Below are 16,434 nucleotides of genomic sequence, written 5' to 3'. Positions count from 1 at the left end.
TAATCATTCAAAATAAGCTAATTGATTGCATAGGCTTTATTCGCAAGGGAACAGACATTCTAGAGGGGATGCGGAGAAGGTCGGTCCGCACTGGTAGAGTTCACAGTAACAACTCCCAGCCAGCAGACTGGCCAAAAAGATCAGCGAGGGAGCATAGGTCAGGGCAAAATGGGACAACTGCTCATAAGAACCAGTGGCTAGTGCCTTGATTAACCCTTCAGAGGTCATCTACTAAGGCACGTTGCGAAGCTATAGGCTTATCTAAGAGGAAGATAAGCCCGGCGTGGTGGCCTGAGAGTAGAGGGGTCGAGAAGTGCTGTAATATTGGGATAGAGATTTGGGAAGGAAGAGTGCTCGAGAGGTGAGAAGTGAAATACAAGCAACAGAGCATCAAATCCAAGACAAAGCAGTAAATAGGTTGATATGCAAAATAATTTGTGAAAAATTGTACAATGATCTTTCACATTGAAACTACAGGATAAATCTGCGTAAATTCAATAACGTTTTGAAGGAATTGTCCCTCTCTCAGCCTAGAGTGAATAAGAGAACCCAAAATATTTTCAAGTGAATAGAAGATGAATGAATGACAATTCTACTTCTTTCTGAGTGAGATAGCTGCTACTAACAAAAGAGAAAGAACTAAAAATTGGATCCAACAGTAAGGGTAAACACAACAGAGCAGGGGAAGATATCATAACTTGGGCACGTATTTGATAAATTACTGTGCATCTTTATGGATGATGACAGAAAAACCATATTTGCATTTGAAAGCTGAACTGATGAGGAAAATGGTCTCATGTGCCTTTCAAACACAAGTGCATATCTTTAGTGGCTTACATCACCATATACTATTAAAGCAGCCCTCGCGAGTGTGGAAGGTGCGACCACCGGGGTTTAAATTCAAACCAGATGATAAGAGGAGATTCCAAAGGCCTCTGGGCTGTATGACACAAACAAAGCTCAGTCATCTTCCAAGAGGAATCCTCCTATGTTATATCTTTTTACATGACGTGGCTTTAGAAAGGACAACGTAAATTTAAAATCAACTGTTTTTCTTAAATTGCTGTCAGGCAAGGAAATTGTACGGAAATATTGTTTTTTTGACCGCAGGGATTGAATAAGGTGAGCTGAGTGTGTGTTTTCTAGGAAGGTTTTAATTCCCATGCTTGGGCTTTCAGTTTTTAGAGTCTTTTCAGTTTTCTCGATAGGTGAACCGATTGGCATGCATCACACCCAATCTACTTTTCCACATCATACTAGTTCAGTCCTTGGGAAAGGAGTCCAATGGGATTGATGCAGTAGGCAGTGCACATTGCAAAAAGTCAGTCACTTCACAAAAAGCTACTTCTCCAAATAATGTTCTGATATTACTGCAACAGTTGAAAACAGAATTGATGGGAGGCCATTGCAAAAGATTCCTTTTTCGAATTAATTAAATAATTCTGTGCTTAATATCACCTGGATAGGTACAGAATTGTCACCAGTAATTTTCTGGAAGGTTTCACAGTATGAAGGTAAAACACAGCCTAAAGCAATTTTTTTCCATTTTATGCAACACAACACGAGAGACTTGATTTCATCTCTCTGTACAGCTCCCGCTCTCAGATTTGCTGCTCACCTCACGCAGCGAAGTGGTTTCCCGAATGAAGAACATGTTGATGATTCCAAGGTATTTAGCTATTTTGGCACCAGGAATGAAGGAGAGTGGGGTCATTTCCACAACAGTGACTGTGGAGGTTGTGCATGATATTGGTGAGCGATGGTGTGTATGGGCTTCAGCCAGTGGGCTCGCTTTATCAAGTGAAGCAACTACAATGGGTGGAAGAGAGACAGAAAAAAGGAGAATGCAATTAGTAGTGAAAGACCAACTTGTTTAGATGTATATGTGCATTTTGTCACACTTTTTCAGAGCAGCTGTAAAGTGATATTTTCAGCACCTGAAGCTCAGTGATGGAGCAGGCATGAGCTACATTAAAGAGTAGGTGATCATGCAGAACATGCAAAAAAAGAGGCATAAACAGCTGGAATGGTTTTTTTTAAAAAAGGAAGTGGCATTCCATTGACAGGCTAATTTTTTTCACCCACAAGGGAGCATTTTAATAGCGATGGCTGCATTGGTGGTACCTTAATATCAAAAGAAATCAAGGAAATTATTTATTTGCTGAAGGGAAGTTTTGATCAAGAGTGTGAAAGATGTTACTTTAGCAGAATGCACTATTTTCACAAGTTCATCTCAAGGTGAAAGATTACTAATTTCTGTTAAACATTCTCTGGACAAAGGTGCAGCTTTCACACTCAAATTGCGTGTGCCATTGATTTGCAATGCCATTACTGGGTAGGACAGTCCATCCTTCACCACTGGGGATCATAGGCATGTCTCAGATTATTATCACCATGATAAACTGTAACTTGTGCCTACTTGTTTTAATTGATCCACGCCTTATGGTCTGAGCTTTCTGTTTAATGAACTCTATCCAGCTGCTGCATCTGTCTGCAAAGGAACTGTAATCAACTGAGGTGGCTAAAAACACACACAGAAAAGAAAAAGAAAAATGGATGACGTCTATTGCCCAGTGCAATGCTCCTCTGATGAACCAATCATCACTGCATTAAGGGTCTGAAAAAGAGAACAAAGACCCTTTTCTTGGCTGAGTTAACAGCCTGGTTTACTCACCTCTTTGTGCTGCTGGAGTGACTTGCTGCAAGTTGCCACTTTCTGTGATCCCTGAGGAAAATATTTAGTGGTTAAATATTGAATAATCTTTATGCAACAGCACACCAAAGGATTCTGTCATCATATATATAGATGATGGCAAAGTGTAAGACCTTTATCACCATCTTGGCAAGCCATCTTAAAATACAATTCTACAGTTCTGAAGTTTATAATTTAACCAAAGAATTCAAAATAGATTCAAAGGAAGTAATCCAATTGATTAGATACAGGCGGTCAAGGAAAAAAACTGTACATCATGTGATTGAAACTAATATGCACATTGAACAGCATATTTCAAGCATAAGACACTGCAGCCTTGTTTATGTCCTAAATGCAGAAACTGAGTGCATAGCATTCCTTTTCATTCGTCATTTTAGGACTTACAGGTACACAGCTTAAGTCACATCACTTTTATTCAGTAACTAAGGAAATGGGGCAGCCTGGAAAGATCAATGATAAATGGCACATGTAACGAGTGTGCACCAGTGCTATCGTTCAGTGCTACAATTTTTCCAAAACACATTCTTTCTTATGTGTATTTTCAGAACATATCACTGGAGTGCCACCTATTGGTAATTTCAGTTGTTGGCTTTGCAAAGCATTAGCACAGTATTTCGCATGGAACATTAATCTAAATTAATGGAGGTGATGGGCGTAGTGGTAATGTCACTGGACTAGTAATCCAGAGGCCCAGGTTAATGCTTGGGGATCATGAGTTGAAATCCCACCATGGCAACTGGAGGAACTTGAAATCAATCAAGGTATTCCCGCGCCCGCAGAACGCCGGGACCCATCCGGATCGCAAACTTGCCCCTACAGCAACCCCTCTACCTCAACCAGCGCCCGGGACCCTACCAGACGTGACCCCGGAAACGTAAACAGCGCCCTTGACACCGCTAGTGCCCTGGACCCCGCCAGACGCAACCACCTACCTTCCACAAGGGCTGACGTCTCCCATCGGATCCCAGGATCATCCAGCAGCAGCCGCCGACCGAGGAAGCGAGGGAAACGCAGCGGTCTGCAGGTTAGACTGAAGCAACGCAGTTTCAAGACCCCTCTCCCCAGCATACTCCTGGCAAACGTCCAAGCGATTGAAAACAAGCTGGATGAACTTAACGCCAGACTTACCTCTCAGAGGGAAGTAAGAGACTGCTGTGTGCTCTGTTTCACAGAGACGTGGCTCACCCCCGCCTCACCGGACTGTGCCATACAACCTGAAGGCTTCTCAATCCACCAGGTGGACCGCACTGCGTCATCAGGCAAAGCGAAGGGTGGAGGGGTTTGCCTCCTCATCAACTCCTCCTGCTGCTTGGATGTGGTGACCCTGGTGACCTACTGCTCCCCAGACCTGGAATACTTGACCGTAAAGTGCCGCCCATACTATCTTCCACGTGAGTTCACTTCAGCCATTATCACAGCGGTCTACATCCCACCCCAGGCAGAAGTGAGGAAGGCGCTGGATGAACTGTGCACAGTCATAAACAACTATGAAACAGAACACCCGGAGGCCTTGTTCATTGTGGCCGGAGACTTCAACAAAGCCAAACTCAAGAGTGTACTGCCAAAATTCCACCAGCACATCTCCTGTCCCACCAGGGTCGACAACACTCTTGACCACTGCTACTCAAAAATCAAGGGCGCCTACCGTTCCATCCCCCGACCGCATTTTGGGAAATTAGACCATAAGACTGTGCTTCTTCTCCCGGCTTACAAGCAGAAACTCAAGCGGGAGAATCCAGCTAAGAAGGTTGTGCAGTGCTGGTCCGATGAGACAGAAGAGCTCTTACGTGACTGCTTAGAGACAGTGGACTGGTCCATATTTAAGAACTCAGCGACTAACTTAAATGAGTATGCCACCACCGTCACAGAATTCATCAGCAAATGTGTGCACGACTGCGTGCCAAAGAAAGCAGTACGTACATTCCCCAACCGGAAACCATGGCTCAACCGCGAGATTGACTCCCTACTGAAGGACAGATCTGAGGCGTTCAAGGCAGACGACCCTGTCCAATACAAGAAATCCAGGTACGACCTCCGCAAAGCCATCCGAGATGCCAAGAGAGAATATCAAACTAAGCTAGTCACAGACTCTCGGCGGTTGTGGCAAGGACTAAACAACATAACGGGCTACAAAGCGAAGCCGAGCAGTATCTCTGGCAGCAGCGCACTTCTCCCCGATGAACTTAATGCATTCTATGCTCGGTTTGAGCAGGTAACCAACAATCCGCTGTCGAGTGTCCCAGCAGCCCATAATTCACCCATACCCACCATCACAGTTTCCGAAGTCAGATCGGCCTTCCTGAAAATGAACCCACGGAAGGCGACGGGCCCGGACGGGATCCCTGGTCGTGCACTAGAGCGTGCACATACCATCTGGCAGAGGTATTCATAGACATCTTTAACCTATCCCTACTCCACTCCGAGATCCCCACCTGCTTCAAGAAGACCACCATCATACCGGTACCAAAGAAGAACCAGGCAACATGCCTCAATGACTACCGCCCGGTGGCCCTGATGTCAGTTGTAATGAAGTGCTTTGAGAGGCTGATCATGAAGCGCATCACCTTCATACTCCCGGAACGCCTTGACCCACTTCAATTCGCATACCGTCGCAACCGGTCCACATCAGACGCCATTTACCTGGCCCTACACTCATCCCTAGAGCATCTCGAAAACAAGAACTCCTACATCAGACTCCTATTTATTGACTGCAGCTCCGCCTTCAACACCATAATCCCAGCCAAGCTCATATCAAAGCTCCAAAACCTAGGACTTGGCTCTCCACTCTGCAACTGGATCCTTGACTTTCTGACCAACAGACCACAATCAGTAAGAATGAACACCAACACCTCCTCCACAATAGTCCTCAATACCGGTGCCCCGCAAGGCTGCTTACTTAGCCCCCTACTCTACTCCCTGTACACACACACGACTGCGTGGCAAAACTTGGTTCCAACTCCATCTACAAGTTTGCTGACGATACGACCATAGTGGGTCGGATCTCGAATAACGATGAGTCCGAATACAGGAGGGAGGTAGAGAACCTAGTGGCATGGTGTAACGACAACAATCTCTCCATCAATGCCAACAAAACTAAAGAGCTGGTCATCGACTTCAGGAAGCAAAGTACTGTACACACCCCTGTCAACATCAACGGGGCCGAGGTGGAGATGGTTAGCAGTTTCAAATTCCTAGGGGTGCACATCACCAAAAATCTATCCTGGTCCACTCACATCGACGCTATCACCAAGAAAGCACAACAGCGTCTATACTTCCTCAGGAAACTAAGGAAATTCGGCATGTCCACATTAACCCTTACCAACTTTTACAGATGCACTGCAGAAAGCATCCTATCTGGCTGCATCACAGCCTGGTATGGCAACTGTTCGGCCCAGGACCGCAAGGAACTTCAGAGAGTCGTGAATACCGCCCAGTCCACCACACGAACCTGCCTCCCATCCATGGACTCCATCTACACCTCCTGCTGCCGGGGGAAAGCAGGCAGCATAATCAAGGATCCCTCCCACCCGGCTTACTCACTTTTCCAACTTCTTCAATCGGGCAGGAGATACAGAAGTCTGAGAACACGCACGAACAGACTCAAAAACAGCTTCTTCCCCACTGTCACCAGACTCCTAAATGACCCTCTTATTGACTGACCTAATTAACACTACACCCTGTCTGTTTCAACCGATGTCAATGCTTATGAAGTTACATTGTATATCTTGTGTTGCCCTATTATGTATTCTCATGTATTTTCTCGAATTTTGTTTAATTCCCTTTTCTTCCATGTACTGAATGATCTGTTGAGCTGCTCGCAGAAAAATACTTTCCACTGTACCTCGGTACACGTGACAATAAACAAATCCAATCCAATCCAGTCAATGAATCTGATATTGAAAAGCTATTCTAGTGGTGACCATGAAATCATTGATTATCATATGTTTGGTTCAAACATGGACAGAACAGCTGAATGCCAGAGGTGAGGTGAGAGTGACTGCCCTTGACATCAAGGCAGCATTTGACTGAGTATGGCATCAAGGAACCCTAGCTTAACTGGAGTCAATGGGAGTCAGAGGAAATACTCTCCACTGGTTAGAGTCATGCCTGGCACAAAGGAAGATGGTTGTGGTGGTTGGAGGTCAAACATCTCAACTCCAGGACACCACTGCAGGGGTTCCTCAGGGTAATGTCCTAGGGCCAACCATCTTCAGCTGCTTCACCAATGATCTCCCTTCCATCATAAAGTCAGAAGTGCTGATGTTTGCAGATGACTGCACAATGTTCTGCACCATTCGCGACTCCTCAGATAATGAAGCAGCCCATGTCCAATTGCAGCAAGTCCTGGACAATATCCAGGCTTGGGTTGACAAATGGCAAGTTACATTCGCACTGCACAAGTGCCAGGCAGTGAGCATCTCTAACAAAAGAGAATCTAATCATCGCCCCTTGACATTCAAAGGCATTACCATCACTGAATCCCCCACTATCAACATCCTGGGGTTTACCATTGATCAGAAATTCAACTGGAATAGCCATTTTAATACTGTGGCTACCAGGGCAGATCAAAGGCTAGGAATCCCAAGACGTGTATCTCACCCCCTGATTCCCCCAATGTCTGTCAGGAGTGTGATGGAATACTCTCCCCTTGTCTGGATGAGTGCAGCTCCAACAACGCTCAAGAAGCTCGACACCATCCAGGACAAAGCAGCCCGCTTAATTGCTCCCCCTTCCTCAAACATTCAAACCCTCCACCACCGACAAAGAGTGGCAGCCCTGTGTACCATCTACAAGATGCACTGCAGTAACTCACCACGGTTCCTTAGACAACACCTTCCAACCCACGACCACTATCACGTAAAAGGACAAGAGCAGCAGACACTTGGGAACCCCACCGGAGGTTCCCCTCCAAATCACTCACCACCCTGACTTGGAAATATATTGCCATTCTTTCATTCTCCCTGGGACAACATCCTGGAACTCCCTCCCTAACAGCACAGTGGGTGTGCCTACACCTCAAGGACTGCAGCGGTTCAAGAAGACAACTCACCACCACCTTCTGAAGGGCATCTAGGGATGGGTAATAAATGCTGGTCTAACCAGCAACGCCCACATCCCGTAAATGAACTTTAAAAAATATATATATTTATTGTTCTTTGTGGAAGAAAATCTCCTGTCCTACCTGGTTCAGCTGAGATGCCAGACACACCATGTGGTTGACTTTTAAATGCCCTCTTAAAAAGGCCTAGCAAGCCACTCAGTTGTATCAAACCAGTCTGGGGGAAAAAGAAACAAAAGCGGACGGACCACCCGGCATTGATCGAGGCAGCAGAAAGGGCAACGGCACACCCAGCCCTGTTGACCCTGCAAAGTCCTTCTTATGAAGATCCGGGGATTTGTGCCAAAATTGGGAGAACTGTCCCACAGGCTAGTCAAGCAAGAGCCTGACATAGCCACATTCACAAAATCATACCTTACAGACATTGTCTCAGACACAATCATTATCATCCCTGGGTCTGTCCTACCGATACGAGAGACCTACCAGAGATGATGGTATCATGATAAGGAAACATTAGAAATTTTGGTTCAGAAATGGGGTCCAAAAATGAAGCAGATAATGTAAAGGTTTAAACAGATTGAAGGAAAATGCTGTTAGCCCGAACACAAAGGGATACACCCATATCTGGCTGAGTTACATGCTCCCATTCAGACTTAAACTCGTTTGGGAACAAAGACAGAAGCAGATGGGCAGCCAAGGAGGCAGGTTAGGAAACCTGGAAGCAGAAGGCTGTGGAGAGCAGCCAGTCAGGTCATGAAGTGTGCTTGTTAAAAGATGGAAGCAGCCATGAAACAGATGATGCAAACTGCCATGGAGTCAGAAAGCTTTGAAAAAAGGATTCTGCAAGAGATGTCGTAACAGACGAAAGATTGCTTCCAAAATGAAAGTGCTGCCTTTGCCTGGATATGTAAGTGGAATGAGAGCTGTATTTTAATGTCAAGTGTCGTTTAATGGGACCTCGTGTGTTAAATTTAAGAAACTGCATATAATCTGTTAATGTTAGAACTGTGAGTTAACTTGCGACAATAAAGATTATTATTATTATTACTGCTTCAGTACCTGTGGAGTCCCGAGTGGCATTGAACATTGTGCAGTCATCAGTGAACATCCCCACTTCTGACCTAATGATGGAAGGAAGGTCATTGATGAAACAGCTAACGATGGTTGGCCGTAGGATACTGCCCCAAGTAATTCCTACAGTAATGTCCTGGGACTCCCGATAATTGATCTCCAGCAACTACAGCCATCTTCCTTCCATCATTAGGTCAGAAGTGGGGATGTTCACTGATGACTGCACAATGTTCAATGCCACTCGGGACTCCACAGGTACTGAAGCAGTAATAATAATAATAATCTTTATTGTCGCAAGTTAACTTACATTAACACTGCAATGAAGCTACTGTGAAAAGTCTTGCCCATACGCCGTAAGACCTGGACAATATACAAGCTTGGGCTGATAAGTGGCAAGTAACATTCATGCCAAACAAGTGCCAGACAATGACCTTCTCCAACAAGACAGAATTTAACCATCTCCCTTTGACATTCAATGGCATTGTCATTGCTAAATCCCCACGATCACCATTTTGGGATTTATCATTAACCAGAAGCTTAACCAGACAAACAATATAAATACTGTGGCTTCAAGAGTAGCTCAAAGGCTGTGAATTCTGCAGAGAGTACCACACTTCTTGATAAGAAAGCCTGTCGACCATCCACAAATAACAAGTCAAGAGTGTGATGGAATATTTTCCACTTGGCTGGGTGAGTGCAGCTCCAACAATACTCAAGAAGCTCAACACCATCCAGGACAAAGCAGCCTATTTGATTGGCACCCCGCCCAAATTTTCAATTTTCACTCCCGCCACTACTGACACAGTGGATGCAGAAACACACCAAGGCTTCTCTGAGACGTGACCTCTACCACCTAGAAGGATAAGGGCAGTAGATGCAAAGAAACACCACCACCTGCACATTCCGCTCCTTGGCACTCACCATCCTGATTTGGAGCTCTTAGCTGTTCCTAAAAGCTGGGTCAAAATCATGAAACTCCTTTCTTAATAGCACCGTGGATCGCCTATGACACATGGACTGTAATGGTTCAAGGCAGCTCACCACCGCATGCTCAAGGGCAATTAGGGATGGGAAATAAATGCTGACCTAGCCAGTGGCACCCACATCCCATGAACAAAAAATAAAAATAGGAACAAATTTGTTCCAAGTACAGCAAGTAGAGATATGGTGCATGATATTTTCACTGATTGAAGCTTTCGCAATGATGCACTCAGAAAATCCAGCCACGCAGATTTGGATTTTTTTAATACATAACTCACTTTGGATGACTAGGTAATTTCTGCAATGGGTGTACTGTTGCAGAGCCGACCATTTCGAACATGCAGAACAAATAAATTGGGTTGTCGCTCCAGGTCTCATACAGAACTATTTGATGTGCAAAAATTTAAAAATGTTGAAAGATTGTGATTTGTGGAAAAATCTTCACATGTGCCAGCTCAAAAAGAAGTCAACATTCCAAATTGGGACCATGTTAGTATCAAAATGTATAACTAAATGCTGCACACCCTTTAAAGCTGTCATTTTCAAATTCAGGGTCACGACCCGCGAGTGAGCCATGGGTGGGTGTCAGGAGGGGCGCGGGCCATTGGTCGTGGCGTTCCCGATCGCAGGAAGAAGCATCCAACTACTGTGGCTGGCTTCAAAAATGCCGGCTGCGACCGGTTTTCAAAAATGCCGGCTGTCCTGCTCATGTGTGCCCCCTCAGCAGTGCGCAGGACCAGAGTGGAGCAAGGCAGACCGCCTCCTCCTGACGTCAGTGCGCTGACCCAAGAGCAGATTCCGGAGTCTTCTCTCCAGAAGCGGCGGCAGAGACTAGGCCATGCAGCCCATACACTGACGTCACGTGCTCTGGACACAAGAGATTTGTCCATTTTGTCGCTGCCAGCAATGCTGGTGTGAGCTCCAGGGCCTCTGGTAAACAACCCACAAAGGAGAAGCTGAAATCAGGAACAAAGCAGTATAAAGATGATTTCTTGAAGTTTGGGATTTTTTTTCTTTTTAAAAAATAAATTTAGAGTATCCAATTCATTTTTTCCAATTAAGGGGCTAAATTACCCCTTAATGGCCAAACTACCTATCCTGCACATCTTTTGGGATGTGGGGGCGAAACCCATGCGCACACACGGGGAGAACACGCAAACTCCTCACGGACAGTGACCCCGTGCCGGGATCGAACCTGGGACCTCGGCGCTGTGAGGTAACCGTGCTAACCACTTGCGCCACCGTGTTGCCCCTGGTTTGGGATTGTTAATTGTGCCAATGCAAAGCAGGAGGCAAAGTTCATGTGTGTTATATACAGAGAAGTACTGGCAAATGAAAGCTTAAAACCCTCAAAACTTCAAAGGCATTTGAAGACTAGACATGGCGGCCAAATCCTGAGCAGAAATGTCACATTGAATGACAATGCAAGTGAGATCGTGAGGACCAAGCAGGCTCTCCTGTCACATTAAAGGGAAGCAAAAAAGCATCTTATAACGCTACGTCTGCAAGATTAAACACATTTTTAATAAGGCATGGTTTTCCTTTTTTGCTCTAAAGCATATCCCTTCTCACGAAGACAAGGTTGGTACAATCTACAGGCATCCTAGTATCAATAGCATTATCGTTCACCAGATTCACCTGTATTAACATCTTCGTTCACCTGGCCACATTTTCCACATTGATCCGCTGGGCAAGATTCAAAAGTAACACTTAGAGACTGGGACTTGAAATGAATGCTTTTAACTGGTTTTCACCATTGTGGAAACCGGCCGCTTGGAAGAACAGTTTCTCACATAATTTTGAAGTAAAATGTGGTACTATAATGATGTTATAGTATAGTTTATAGTTTAACATGCATTTGGGTCACAAAAATATTCCATTTAAATTGCTTTTAAATGTGCTGTACGCTGCCTTACCCATAGTCTTACAAGGCGAAAAGTGCAGAGCAGATTGACTGGACTGCGATTCCATGCAGAGTTCCAAAGTAAACTGGAGTTGGTCTTCATTTTCTACAGAAGCTTTAGACCAATGATGAAACAGAAACAATTAATTTCAATTAAGTGAAGATTTTTAAGGAAATCAAAACTGAGGAATTCTGCTTCATGACCAGTTGAACAAATATCATAGAATAATGCAGCACAGAAGGAATCTATTTAACCCAATGTGATTGTACTGACTTTGACCTATCCAATTGATCCCACTTTTATGCCCGTTGCACGTAGCCCAGCAATTTTCTTTTCTTTCAAGTCTTTATACAATTCCTTTTGAAAGTTTTACTAAATCTCCCTCCAACAACCTTTTAGACACTGCGTCCCAGATCATAACTCAGTGTAAAGATATTTCCTCTCACCATGTTTCTGGTTCTATTACTAACAGCTTTAATCTATCTCCTCTGGGCTACACACCCTTCTGCCACTGGAAACAATTTCTCCTTATTTACTCAATATCAAAGTATTTGACCACCTCTATTAAATTTCCCCTTAACTTCTCTGCTCCAAGAACAACAAATCCCTGCTTCTTTAGTCTCTCTAGATAATTAAAGTTTTGCATTCTTGTAAATCTCCTCTACATACTCAAGCTTTGAGGAGCTTCCTGAAGTGTGGTGCCCCATTTTGGTATAATACTCTAAAACTGAGGCCTAGCCGCTTGTGTACCTTCCACATCTATTTATAGAGCCACGGATCCTGTATTCTTCTCCAACAGCTTTCTCAATTTATCCTGTTGGCTCAAAGATTTGTGTTCACACAACCCCAGGTCTCAATGATCTTATACACCTATTTCAATTGTACCATATGATTATTATTGTATCTCTTTTCAAACTGCAATATTTCATGATTCTTTGTGTTATACTGCATCTGTCATATGTCTGCGCATTTCATTTGTCTATCTATGCCCTCCTGACATCTACCACTATCATCTTCATTTTTTCATCACATCTTCAAGTTTCATGTCATCAGCAGACATCGCCTTGTAGACCCAAATACAGATCAACAAGAGCAGTGGAGCCTGGAGGCACTGGTAACGGTGCCGTTGCCGCTCCCTCCAACGAGGTATACCACGAGCCCGGTGGTGGTGGCTACCCTCAAAATTTGGAGGCAATGGAGACGGCATAGGGGGGAGGTGGCGGGCTCGATGGAGTTCCCGATACGGGGGAACCACCGGTTTGTTCCAGGGAGCATCGATGGTGGATTTCTGGGCTGGCACAGGGTAGGTATTAGGAGGTTGAGGGACCTGTTTGTGGATGGGAGGTTCGCGAGCCTGGGGGAGTTAGAGGGGAAGTTTGGGCTCCCCCCTGGGAACATGTTTAGGTACATGCAGGTTAGGGCGTTTGCCAGGCGGCAGGTGGAGGGGTTCCCTCTGCTGCCCCTACGTGGGGTACGGGACAGGGTGCTCTCGGGGGTGTGGGTTGGAGGAGGGAGGATTTCGGACGTATACCGCGTAATGCAGGAGGTAGACGAGGCCTTGGTGGAGGAGCTGAAGGGTAAATGGGAAGAGAGCTGGGTGAGGAGATTGAGGAGGGGACGTGGGCGGATGCCCTGGAAAGGGTGAATTCCTCCTCTTGCTGTACGAGGCTTAGCCTCATACAGTTCAAGGTGCTGCATAGGGCCCACATGCCTGGGACGAGGATGAGTAGGTTTTTCGGGGGTGAAGACAGGTGTGCTAGGTGCTCGGGGAGCCCAGCGAACCACGCCCATATGTTTTGGGCATGCCCAGCGCTGGGGGTGTTTTGGAAGTGGGTAGCAAGGACGGTGTCGAGGGTGGTGGGATCCAGGGTCAAGCCAGGCTGAGGACTCAAAGTTTTTGGGGTTGCAGTGGAGCCGGGAGTGCAGGAGGCGAAAGAGGCCGGTGTTCTGGCCTTTGCGTCCCTAGTAGCCCGGCGGAGGATCTTGCTTCAATGGAAGGATGCGAGGCCCCCAAGCGTGGAGGCCTGGATCAATAATATGGCGGGGTTCATCAAATTAGAGAAGGTGAAATTTACCCTGAGGGGATCAGTACAGGGGTTTTTTAGGCGGTGGCAGCCTTTCCTGGACTTCCTGGCGGAACGGTAGGGAAATAGGCCGGCAGCAGCAGCAACCCAGGGGGTGGGGGGGGTTTGGTTCGGTGGGAGGGAGAATTGTGTACATGGGTTTGTTGGATGTGGTGGGTTATCTCTTTCCTTTTTGTTGTTTGCTTTTTTTTGTGTGTTTTAGTAGTTGCTTTTGTAGTTGGGTGGTTGTTGTTCTTGGGTTTTTACCATGGTTGTTTTGTTAATATTGTTTTGTTTATATTTTGTGAAAACCTTAATAAAAATTATTTTTTTAAAAACAAGAGCAGTGGGCTTAACAAGGACCCTGGACAGCACCACTAGATTCTTTGGGATTGCTTTGGATATTGCCTTAATGCCTTCCATTATAAAAAATACAAATTCATTCTATAGACAATACATTTTACATTGCGCTCAGAATACTGAATGACAGGGCAGCTTGGTGGCGTTGTGCTAGCACTGCAGTCTCACAGTGCCGAGGTCCCAGGTTCGATCCCGGCTCTGGGTCACTGTGTGGAGTTTGCACATTCTCCCCGTGTCTGTGAGGGTTTCACCCCCACAACCCAAAGATGTGCAAGGTAGGAGGATTGAACACGCTAAAATTGCCCCTTAATTGGAAAAAATGAATTGGGTACTCTAAATTTATATTTAAACAAATACCGAATGACTGAAACATTCTATGCCACAATTTAAGTGAAAACATTACAGTACCTCAAACAATACATTACATAAATTTTACACTGTAGACTACAAAGTTTTTTTCTTCCGATATGAATGATCACCAGCAAACATACAGCAGAAAAATTGAGTCTCTGAACTACAGTGTGCTATAATAGTGGAAGTAAATATAGGGTAAACTAAGCAAGTTATGAGAATTTTTAACTTGCAAAACTATCTAGAGAACTTGGAAATGGGAACTGATGTTATCAGTTGTATAAAGGTTAGGGTAGGTTTTTTTAACGAGGTACTTCGGAGAGGGCAGCACGGTGGCGCAGTGGTTAGCATTGCTGTGTCACGGCGCTGAGGTCCCAGGTTCGATCCCGGCTCTGGGTCACTGTCCGTGTGGAGTATGCACATTCTCCCCGTGTTTGTGTGGGTTTCGCCCCCACAACCCAAAGGTATGCACGGTAGGTAGATTGGCCACACTAAATTGCCCTATAATTGGAAGAAATTAATTGGGTACGCTAAATTAAAAAGTTTTTTCGATGCTAAAATTCAAGTGTATACTCCCAGATTTATCCACAAAATCAAAAATTAATAAACTAAACAATTATAAGGAGGAGATCATTATCTCTCCAAGGGTTAAACCTTGGATTCACAGGTCAGCACTTGATTGTAAATGACTATTTTCCAAATTTTACATGATGTGGTGACACTAAATTAACGAATAAGCTATCCAAGCAACTTTTATGGTACATTGAGTACCAATATTCAAGAGTTTCTGGATCACATTGAGAAATCATTAGCATTGAATCTGAATTTTTTTTTGACTCTTATTTAGTAACCAATATTATATCTTGACCATTAAATACTTCACCTTTCAGGATGGTCTTGTCTGTGCAAACCTTAGTCACGTATTGGGCTTGGTCCTTATCATACGTTATTGCAACAGCTGTAACTGAAACCTATAAAAATGAACCAAATGTGAGTCATCGCCACAACCTAATTATGGAGGCTGGATCAGGAAACAATACTGTCAATGTCGGCCGTATAATATCAATAGTACCTGGATTAATTCATCCTCTGGTAATGCGACGTTGAAATTCACATGACAAAGACAGCAAGGTACCATGGATCGTAATTTAAAATACAGCGTCTAGAAAATTAGGGAAAACACTTAATTGATCAGATAGTCAGACAAAACATAGCCATGACATCATTTTCATGAAAACTATTTCTAAAATTGTACAGCACCACTGTATTGTTTATTGTGCCATAACTTCACCTCGTCACAGGGTAGCAATGGATCAGCATTCTTGTTGCACCACCCTGGGGAAGCCAATGATCCTCCCAGTAAATCAAAATCAACACGGCGGCAGTGCTTAGCACTGCTGCCTCACAGCTCCAGGGACCCGGGTTTAATTCCGGCCTTGGGTAACTGTCTGTGCGGAGTTTGTATGTTCTCCTACTGTCTGTGTGGGTTTCTTCCGGGTGCTCTGGTTTCCTCCCATAGTCCAAAAATGTGCAATTAGATGGATTGGCCATGCTAAAATTGTCCCTTAGTATCCACGAATGTATAGGTTAGGTGGGGTTACGGAGATCAGGTGGGAGAATACGCCTAGACTGCGTGCTCTTTCAGGGGGTCTGTGCAGACTCGATGGATTTCTATTGGATTTCTTCTGCACTGTAGAGATTCTGTGATTCTTTGTTTTTTTTAATGTATTTTATCACAAACATGTATCAAAACAGGTTACAGCAAATAAACACCGCGGGAAACATATTTCCCAACTATCAATTATAGTTTGTCCAACTTTTTCACCACCCACCCTCCGCGACAAACAGCTCCTCAAACACCGGTCACGAACATCCCCCACCTTTTCTCAAACCCCTCTGTTGAGCTCCTTAACCCGTACTTTATCTTCTCCA

At 44.8% G+C, this 16,434-nt stretch overlaps 1 protein-coding gene across 20 annotated transcripts in view; it reads right to left on the bottom strand.

The window, feature by feature from the left end:
* c2cd5 (C2 calcium dependent domain containing 5) overlaps positions 1 to 16,434 on the bottom strand; it is a 141,422-nt gene that overhangs the window by 29,359 nt on the left and 95,629 nt on the right. For 19 of the 20 annotated variants that reach the window (XM_038811056.1, XM_038811044.1, XM_038811048.1 and 16 more), the window contains 6 exons: positions 15,575 to 15,664; positions 15,386 to 15,473; positions 11,741 to 11,842; positions 2,675 to 2,725; positions 2,420 to 2,521; positions 1,619 to 1,809 (listed from right to left, as the gene is read on the bottom strand). In XM_038811056.1, the coding sequence (XP_038666984.1) occupies positions 1,619 to 1,809; positions 2,420 to 2,521; positions 2,675 to 2,725; positions 11,741 to 11,842; positions 15,386 to 15,473; positions 15,575 to 15,664 (624 nt within the window). The remainder of the gene's footprint in view (positions 1 to 1,618; positions 1,810 to 2,419; positions 2,522 to 2,674; positions 2,726 to 11,740; positions 11,843 to 15,385; positions 15,474 to 15,574; positions 15,665 to 16,434) is intronic. The other variant, XM_038811043.1, reaches the window with a different exon arrangement.

The sequence above is a fragment of the Scyliorhinus canicula genome, chromosome 11 (assembly GCF_902713615.1).
Source record: "Scyliorhinus canicula chromosome 11, sScyCan1.1, whole genome shotgun sequence".
NCBI classification, from domain to species: Eukaryota; Metazoa; Chordata; class Chondrichthyes; order Carcharhiniformes; family Scyliorhinidae; genus Scyliorhinus; species Scyliorhinus canicula.
This window is presented reverse-complemented; position numbering and strand designations above follow the sequence as displayed.